Genomic DNA, 10,409 nt, shown 5'->3' on the forward strand with positions numbered 1-10,409 from the left:
TGGATATTGTCTCAAGTTTCACAAAATATTATTCTCTCAAATACTAACAACACAGATAGTGAGGTATATACTCTTAAGAGATTAGATAAGAAATGACTGTATTCGTAAGAGGTTAGAGGCTGCTCTCATTGAGGAGAAAATGCGAGAAAATCAATTGAGGTGGTTTGGCAATATGCAAAGGAAAGCACTAAATAGGAGAAGTGATCAGTTTATAATTAATGAAGCAATGAGGAACAGAGGTAAGCCTAAAAGAACTTAGTTGGATGCAACTGAGAAAGAGATGATAGTGATTAGCTTAACAAAAAGTATCAGAACTGAAGGGAAAGCTAGGAGTTAAGTTTGCCAACAGCTTTGTTGTTGTTGTTGTAATAGAGACATGCAACTATCATTCAGGGATAGAGAAGGGACAATAAATTACCTCTTGAAGAAGTCTAGATTCAGTTTCTTGCAATTTTTGGAATGCCTCTTGATCCTTCTCACTAAGCGCTCTGTAAAGTGACACTGATGGAATATTGCATAATGTTTTCAGGAAACACATAAAGTAAGATCCAAGGTCATTTCTCTCAAGGCTGCTTGATGTAGCATTTGAGACTTCCCCTCTTTGAGCATCCACTAGCAATAACTGAAGCTGCTCAATACACATCCTGCAAAGAGAACTCGAAATGGCTGCTTTAGGCCACTTAAACTTCTCTTGCAACTCGAATGATGTCACTTCTGTGCCCAGAGATGCAGAAAATAAACCCTGAACTGCTAGAAATTTCATAATTTCTGCCTGCACCCGAAACCTTTCTTCCAAAAATTTTACTATTTCAGTGTCTGCCCAAGATTTGGCATTAGAATCCAGCTTTAAGTTCTTCAAAACTCGAGGCATGGTGTCCACAATCCAACTCTTGAGTCTGTCTGTGTTCCCTGATTCTTCTGGAACATCCTTATCATCAACTGAGCAAATTTCTGAATTTTCATCAGTTGTCTGACTCTGATCAGATGGTTCATCTGCAAGGATACCATCTTCTACAAACAAACTCATTATGTTATGTACAAAGACCAAGCAGCCTTGACCAGTGAACAATTTTGCAACCAAACCTTTGACTGTTTGTGTCTTCGTGACGCAATCAAATCTACCACTACTGTGCTTCTGCAAGGCTATAATCACTGCAACACGCCGGTCGTCATCATTGCCAATCCAGTTAACTAACTCCTTCATAAAATAAAGAGCTGTTTCATGCAAATGGGAACCCTTTGTAGGTAAAATATCCATCAGGCACTGGACAAGCTTGTAAGAAAGGACACATGGGAGAAAAGATGCTGCCAACCGTGGAAGAAGAAGAAGGAGAATCATCAGTGCCAAATGCTTCCTCTCATGAGATGATAAAAGAAGTGTTTCTTCAATGACAACCTCACAGAAACAGCGGACATTCTTTGTCATTTCTTCACAGGACCCACCTTTTCTGTTCTTCTTGTGCTTCTTCGTAGAATGTACACAAGCTGCTACTTCACCTTGAGATGTCAAGGGATGTACAAGCATATTTACCAGTAATTGCCAAAGACTATGAACTCGAGGATGACAGAATGTTGATTCCTGAAAGGGTAGAATATTTAAACAAAAGCCAAGTCAACGTCAACTTAAATACAATAGTATATAAAAACTTTGTATAACAGCCATCAGCATGTTGATTCCGAGCAAACAATAAATAGGAATTTCCATTAAAGCCTGCACACAAAAACTCCTTGCAGTTGAAATGCAAATTTGGTAGTAAATAAATAAGGATATTCTAAATGATTAAGTCCTCCTGCAACAATTCTAAGTCTGGTGTTCATTTGCAGAATAGGACCAGAAGTTTTTGATCTATCTCTTTAAGCAGTCACAATTGCCAACTATAAAATTTCCCACATCCATTTATTACCAATGTCTACATTTTTTCTCGTTTTACTTTTCAGTTTTCAGCGATTCTATCATTAAAAAGAATCATTAATAATTTATACATGAATTAGTAACTATACACAAATACAACTAAAGACATGCATGTAAATACTTAAGCATGTATGGTGTAAATTGTAGATTGGGAACATAAAACGAAAGAAATTCATGCCATAAAAAATAGGTGAGCTCTTAATTTGAAGAAAAAGACTTAGAATTCACTCCAAAAAATTAATAAATAAATAAAGGGAACCAGACAGTAATAACCAAAGAAAATCCAAAAAAAAAGAGAAATTAATAAAAATATTTGAATTCAACGCAAAAACAAATCTGTAACTTCCCTCACCAAAAGCTGGTGTCTGATACACCAGGAAACAACATGAGCTTTCATCCATGTCGAACACCAAATTTAAATAATAATAATAATAACAATGTGTAGACCTTAAAGCTATGTAAGAAATAAAGTATGTTATTACCCCCATAACTTATTATAGAACATTCACTAAAACAGGTCTTTTCAGATGATAATAATAACCCGTCCATACACTTGGAGAGCTAAAAATACTTATTCAGAAGAAATACACATAATGTAGCCTATTGACTACGAGTCCATACACTTGGAGAGCTAAAAATACTTATTCAGAAGAAATACACATAATGTAGCCTATTGACTACGAGCCTACAACTGTGCTCGTGAAGAGCTACTTATTCAGAAGAAATACACATAATGTAGCCTATTGACTACGAGCCTACAACTGTGCTCGTGAAGAGCTGACCAGAATGTAGGAAATGACGAAATACCTTTTAAGTAATACTGACATAAATTTTACTTGCTTTGGGCTAGTTGGAATTAAAACAGTAGCTGGGGGCCTATCCCACTGTAGTGTCCCAAAAATCAGGTTGAAGTAGGGATTACACCCGCAAAGCAGGCTGAAGAAGGTTTCAATCCTTCGAGCAGATCAAGAGTTTTATTACAGAAGCTAAGTGCCCTTGGGCTACTTCAGTGAATTGGGTTTTATAAGTTATTTTACAATAACGAGCCCTGCTTTCACAATAATAATCATATGTTTAGACACATTATGTATGTTGTGTAATATAGTGCATCTCGATAATAAAAAAGAAATTCTAACAAAATTTAAAGCCAAACATCAAGCAACAACATCAAAATACTGTGGAACTTCTCGGCATGCCTAACCAAAGATAACCTTAAGAGCATTTTAAGAATAACTAGATGCTCAGACCTTTATATATCACTTCAACATACTACAAAGCAGAAAATATAAACACATCTAATACTCCTGGCAAGATATCTGATAATTAATATGAATACAAACAATCTATTATCCACAAGTAAATAAAATAGATCAGGTTCAAAACTGACCTTGAAGCAAGGGACAAGATTCGACAGATGATCTCGAGTGAAGAAGGTGTCAGGACTAAATGGGCTTGGCAAGAGCTTTCCAGGCATTTCATTCTCTATGGGAACTCTCTCCTGCAACTTTAAAGCCAAGAGCAATGCATCTGGATCTCCCATGTTGGCAGCCTTCTGGAAACATTCTTTAATGGCAGGAACTTCAAGAACATGGTTCATCACAGCTTCTAAAGGTAGCTGAAATACTAGCATATTGAGCATCAGATCAACTTGAATCTGACTTAAAATTCCATGTGGGAAATTCATAAAAATCAACTTAACCAAGACAAATAAGATATATAATAGACCAGGAACTGCTGCAAATTATGGTTAATCATGAGATCATGTACCTCTAAACATGCTGATATTTATGACGATTGATGAGGACGTTCGTAACGACATGATTTGGATTCAATAAAAAAAACTCCGTAATGCCACTTCCAAAAAAAGAGAGCATACGGATCACCTAAGCGTTTCCTTTCTGCAACTCTGCAGGCAGTTCAAGCTAAATTTGTTTCTGTGGATATTCCTCTCTGTTTTTGGATTCGTACCTCTTGGCTCAAATCTCAGTAATCAGGTGAAGAGATCTTACACTGGCTTGCATTAAAACTAATGCTGAAAAAGATTCAGCAGCATCATTTTCAGCTACCCCACCCCCAAAAGCAAGCCATGTTAGAACACAAGTAATAAGTGAATCATTATTAGAAACTAGTTGCATTTCAACCAGCTGGCACTGAGAAGTGTAATCAGAGGCAAAGATGTATTGTCCTTACAGCAACAACAAGGCCTTTCCCCCAAAAAATTTGGCACTGGACTACTATATGGGTCATCTTCTACATTAACTACTAGCATATCCTTCTTAATCATCGGTTCAAATATCCTCAACATGGCTGATATGTTGCCTAACATATCCTTCTATATGGCTTGCTACAAAATGATATGGTAACAATATCCTTTACTACTTTTGGCAATTTTTGGGCGACATATCGTGATTTTCTTGATATATCTAGTAACATTTTGGTCTCACAAAGAGCAGCCATAAATATTGCATTAATCATTATTGATTTGGAGTTTTATTTGTATTAAATGATTATTTGTATTTGTGGCTCAATTAGAGGTCTAGCTTATGTAAACAAGTGGAAAGAAGAACTACGGCTCAATTCAGACTAAATTCTTTTGCAAAAGATATCTTTTTCTCTCTATAGCTCAATTTTCGGTGCATCAAGTACGAACATTTATGATAAAAATACACACATGCATATGGTCTTAGCGCTCCTAGCTGGAGCATCTGGTGGTCTCTGTTATACATGACGAAGCTATCTCATACTGATTCTCACTCATTTGGTCCTCAATTAGAGCAACCTCTAATCTCCTAAGAAGACCCTCATTTCATTTCCAATTTTAATGTTTACCTACAAGGCCTTCCAAATATGGTCACTATTGCTACAATTGTTTTCTGCACATGTTTCTTTTAAATATTGCCTCATTGTTGTTATTATAGTTGTCCTGTAGAATTTTCCCCTCAATTTAAAAGGTATTGCAGATATAATTGTACATCCTAAGTATATCCTTCAGGCTACTATATTGAAGGGCCAGCATCAATGTGTCCTTTTGCACACATTCCCCACACTTCTTTTTATAAGTTACAGATCGTATTTTTTTAAATTGTAACACTTTAATAATATTAGAATTTGTATAAGCATGAAACTAAATAGCATGCTTGCACGTGCCCAAAATTCTAGTAACAAATAGACCTAAAAAAAAGAATATGCTCTATGGAGTATCATTATGTTTCTACATAGCATGTAACTCCAAAAATGCCTTAAAAATCAGGTAACATTGGATTTGGCCTAATGATAACATAACCCACAGAAGATACATGCACATAAGACAACATATGAAAAAGTGGTTTACTGCACTAGACACACGTACTCTGAGATCATTTGGAATCATATGGACAAAATTCATGATTCCAAAGACCATAAATCCTCCTTTCCAAGAAAAGTGTGAAGTGTCTATATGAATAATTGCATTTAAAGAAAGAGAAAAAAAGAGAATGCAATCGATATTGGAAGGAAAATATCTATAACTAATTGAAAATAAAGTTATGGAAGAAATTAAAAATGCATAATATCTCTGTAGAAACAACAATTAGAACTCAGGAGCACTGAGCTTCCCATCATAACCCATATTTGTAAACCCAAGGAAAGAGATACCTCTTGTTAAATGACAGTACTTATCTTAGCCAAATGATATCAGGCCAATTAGGTGAACATGTCGGTGACTAAGTTGAATGGACACAAAAAAACGGGTGATGGTATGAGTACAGATAGAATGCATTCGGTCCGGATACGGCTCGGATATGATGCTTATCATATCCATATCCGCTTACCCATCTCGGATATGGATACGGATATACCTCGGTAAAGAAAATTTATATCCATATCCGCTAAGATCAGATACGGTTACGAATATACATGCGGATATATAAGCGGATATGCATGCAGATACAAAACGAATATGAGAAAACTAGATAGTATTGAGAAAATATAGTTCATGTAATACAAAAGAGTTCGTTAATAAATTCATTATAACAGAAAAGCTAAGATTAGACATCTTGATCATCAAAATTAACCACAAATCCATAATCTAATAATTAAAACTATCATAAGAGTATGACTAATATGCATTCGGATATTTCAAATACATATCCAGATATTTTACTACAAAACCATATCTGTAACCATATCCTATCGGTTATAGATTTGAGTAACCATATCCATATCCTAACGGATACAGTTTCGGATATTTTATTGGATACAGATACGGTTTAGCACCTCTAAGTACATGGCATAGAAAATTTGTAAAAGGTAGGGTATGGGGACACTGGTGAAATGAATGGGCAGATATCATAGTTTTGATCTAAATACGCAAACGACACTTTGCAATCTTCATTTTCAAAAGATACGGGTTGTTTATCCAACAAGTTTCAAAATTGAACGTGAAGTGTGTGGTGTCATGGGTATGCATGCAAGTGTAGCTACGAGACACGAGATATTTGTAAAAGGTAGGGTATGGGGACACAGCTGAAACTCATGGGACATAATCATAATTCTAAGTTATATATGTATATGACCATTTTAAATCATAGCTCGTAAAGCTGAAACAAACTCGACACTTAACTAGCAAGTTACAAAGATGGATGTGAAGAGCAGGATATATATCCAAGAAGTGTGGCATTGTATAATTGAGTTTTGATTTGAATAAATATATGCATATATTTAAGGAGTGTCCAAGAAGAGTCGGGTAGGGATACAAGCACGGGCACGACATGTGTCGAGTACGGGTATGGCTCCATAATAGAAGTACCCATGTAACATAGTATATATCCAACAGGTGTATGACAAGCATTTTAAACTAAACATGTATTGTATAATTGAGTAAACATTTGAATAAATGTATGCATATAATTAAGGAGTAACCAAAAAGTGTCAGATATGATTATGGGTACGGGATGTAACATATACAGGTACGACTTCTTGATAGAAGTACCCACACATCATAGATCAGTTGTATCAGAGCCAAGCTCTACCTGTAGCTTAACAATTGTCGGTCACAGAGGTATTAAATTAGTATTAAGTACTAATTACATAACCTTTAAGGCAATATGCTAGAAACATTTTCAACTATCTTGCATAAAAATACAATTTACAATAATCTAACAATTAGTAGATGTGGACGGTGGTGGTTCCGAAGTAATTTCTTAGGGGGCAGACGACAAATACCTATTTACCAAAATTTTAAAAAATATATATTATAAAACCACATTCTTAATAAATGGGCTAAAATTTCTAACTTTAATGGGCTACATGTTCGTAAAAGTTATGGTGCAAATACTTTTAAAAAAAGGGGAGCACATTGCAAATTTTAAGAGGTTTTACAGCCCATGGCTGCAAACAGTTATACTTTAGCGTGAGAGATAATTAAAGCTAGTTGTCGAATAAAGATGAATAGCATTAAGAGTAGAGAAATTTGACTTGCAGATATCACTACAAAGAATTGCATGCCTTTTTTGCGTCATGAACAATACAAACTTGCAGAGTACAAAGGTAAATGTTGTATGAGCCTTAACAAGTTACACACTATTGCTCAAAAAAGAAGATAAATTTAGTTTTACAGAACCCAATAAAAATATATGATACATAATTACATGTAGGGTTCATAAAAGGAAAAAAAGTCAAAAACATGCACATACCTTTTCAACCACATGCAGAATAATGGTCATAACTGGCTCTCGTAAGTAACGCTTCTTGCCAGCAAGAGACATTACATTACTCACAAAATCTGTGACTGAAGACGTATTACCGTAAGTAACGCTTCTTGCCAGCAAGAGACATTACATTACTCACAAAATCTGTGACTGAAGACGTATTACTGTCTTCAAAAAATTCAGCAGCCAGTCGTCCTGATCTAGCAAGAGCTCCATAAGCAAAGAGGCGACCCAGAAAACAATCTTTAGCTTCCTACATGTGTAATTTGAGAAAATAAAGTTACATATTAAATAGGAGAAATTATTTGGTTGATTGAATAACATAGATATGTTTACATAATTACCTGACCCTTCATCGATGCCGAAACTTCTAACAAATTAACTATTGATTTCATCAAGGGTTCCAATTTGATAGTAGGAATTTTCGCAACCACAATTGATAACCCCAAGGCAAACCCTTGCCTAGCGCACTGTATAAGAAAAAAATCTAAAATTTAGTGGTCATATTTTTCAACAAATTCAATGAATGAATATGTCGAATATGATAGCACTTTTCTAATTGCCATATTGGTTCATCTAATTATGCTTGATCATAAAACAAATCATTAAAGTAAAAAAATTCAAAGTCCCCAAACTTTATATAAACCAGTCTCTACAGTTAATGTAACTTGAGCAAGCAGAATATTCCCTAAAATAAACAATACTCTTGCATATCCTTCCTATTGAATTAGAAAAGGTAACATAGGAATATTCAAATGCACCAAACATGAACCTACTCCTTCATTGTTCTTTCTACATCTGATCTTTCTTATGCTTCCCTTGAATTTGAGAAAAATAATAGAGAAAAAGGAACAAGCTCCATTGAACATAGAAGATAATCCTCCAACATACTTTTGCTTAATCTCACATCCGTCTTTCACTTCTCTTAATTTTGGGGAAAATAACCAACAAAGCCCAACAAAATTGAATGAACCCAACCCCTAGATGTTCTTTTATCAAATCTACACTTTTCTTTCCCCTTCATTGAGAAAAATAAAATAGAAAGAAACTCAAACCCAATTCCTCAAAATTCCCCCACCCTCTGATCCTTCTGTCTCTTCATTTCTCTACGCACATTTAAGACTTTCTATATCATTAATTATGAGAGAAGTAAACAAATCCTAACCCGAAAAACGCAAACACACCTGAGCATTCTCTAGATTCTATATCTATATCGTAGTTTTATATCTTTAAAACTTCTCCATTTTCTTGGTTTTGAGGAAAATAAACCCAACCTAAAAGAAATCTAAACATACATGAGCGGTCGGAAATTTTAGGAGGTATGACTTTTCTCTTACTCTCTTAACACTCGGGTGTGTCTATGATTTAACCAGACAAGAGTCATTTTATTTATAGCAAAGCTAGCAGAGAGACTGCAAGTGCAATCCATCTGATTTGAAGGAGTTTTGGGTAAATCATACATATATAGAAGAATAAGAATATTAAAACAAACCCCAATATCACAAAGAAAGATAATGAAATTATTTTCAATACAATGATAAGGCTTCTAATGTAAAAAGCTGGTTAGATGTCTAGGAAAGAGAGATGTGGATAACCGTATGAGACTTCCTAAGCCAGGAGATGCATTATAGTAATTACACTAATCTATCGGCAAGTTTAAGCAAGAAAAGATCGAAATAAAGGATCCAGTCAACACCAAGCCATAAAATCATGCAACCAGTACAATGTGCATTACCTCCCTAGACGAGGAAACTCCACGAATGAGCCGCCGAATCGCATATCTCAAAGAGGGTGCACAATTATCCAACCCATCATCCTTCTCCGCCTCCAATTGAACTTCCCCTTCTTCTTCCATTCCCTTCTCCCCTCCAACCTTCTCGAATGCTCTCTGAACCTCGATCAGCTCCACGACCAACTTCTCAGCTGCCGCCTTACGAACCGACAAATCAGCAGAAGCCAGGTCTTTAAACACATTGATATGGAACCCGGGCAAGCTGTTACTGATTGAAGAGGAATGGAAAGGTGCCTCTTTTACTGGAGGGCCTTCAGCAGGCTTCTTCACTTCAGAATTGCTTCTGGGCTCACTGTGGTGCCTCTCCTTATCCAGTCCTTTCCTCTTCTTCCTCCTCTCCATCGGCTTTGTGTTTTTGTTGAGGGCGATGTCTTGAACTGATTCTAAAGGACCGGAATCTTCAGGAGTTACCATTTTCTGAGTTTCGACTTCAGTTTCTTCAGCGGAACTCGGTGCTCTCCTTTTGCTGCCCATTGAAGCGAATAGAAATTTTTCCAATAGGAGAGAGCGGGTTTAAGATCGTTCTTGTACGGTGATTACTGAATGAAATTCCAAATTTTAGAGGAAATTTTTAGAGGAAAAATATTTAGGAGCTTACTGACCATCAAAATTTTAAGAAGCTTTTAAGAAAAAACAGACAAATTTTGATGATTTCAAAGGCTAAAAACCACCTTAACTATACATAATCCGATCATTAACTAAGCAGAATCCATTTGATTTTGAAGTTTCAGAAAGATTTACTTCTAGCAAAAAAAAAAAGTTCCACAAGATCGTGAACAATTTTTAAGATCAAAGGACTCGATAATGCTTCTCGTCACAGAATCCATCAAACTCATTAAAAATCCAAAAGATTGACTTTCACCACGCAAACCGTAGGATTCAAGATAAGTTGTGATCTCAACAGCGGAAAGCAAAAGCTTACCTGATCGTAGACTACCCTCCAAAGCCAAAAGCGACCGTGATCGAGACCGCAGCAGTCGCGACCGAGACTGAAGTTGGAGACTTGGAAGCTGCGGCA

The 10,409-nt window shown here is 35.8% G+C and overlaps 1 protein-coding gene across 2 annotated transcripts in view; it reads right to left on the reverse strand.

The window, feature by feature from the left end:
* The window catches only part of LOC109839889 (DNA polymerase V-like), a 14,980-nt gene extending 4,577 nt beyond the window's left edge, over nucleotides 1-10,403 (reverse strand). For both annotated transcript variants that reach the window (XM_020408342.1, XM_020408341.1), the window contains exons 1-7: nucleotides 10,314-10,403; nucleotides 9,335-9,930; nucleotides 7,944-8,069; nucleotides 7,744-7,852; nucleotides 7,585-7,673; nucleotides 3,300-3,527; nucleotides 419-1,579 (exon numbers count right to left, since the gene is read on the reverse strand). In XM_020408342.1, the coding sequence (XP_020263931.1) occupies nucleotides 419-1,579; nucleotides 3,300-3,527; nucleotides 7,585-7,673; nucleotides 7,744-7,852; nucleotides 7,944-8,069; nucleotides 9,335-9,865 (2,244 nt within the window). In that variant the 5' untranslated portion in view covers nucleotides 9,866-9,930; nucleotides 10,314-10,403. The remainder of the gene's footprint in view (nucleotides 1-418; nucleotides 1,580-3,299; nucleotides 3,528-7,584; nucleotides 7,674-7,743; nucleotides 7,853-7,943; nucleotides 8,070-9,334; nucleotides 9,931-10,313) is intronic.

The sequence above is a fragment of the Asparagus officinalis genome, chromosome 5 (assembly GCF_001876935.1).
Source record: "Asparagus officinalis chromosome 5, Aspof.V1, whole genome shotgun sequence".
Classification (NCBI taxonomy): Eukaryota; Viridiplantae; Streptophyta; class Magnoliopsida; order Asparagales; family Asparagaceae; genus Asparagus; species Asparagus officinalis.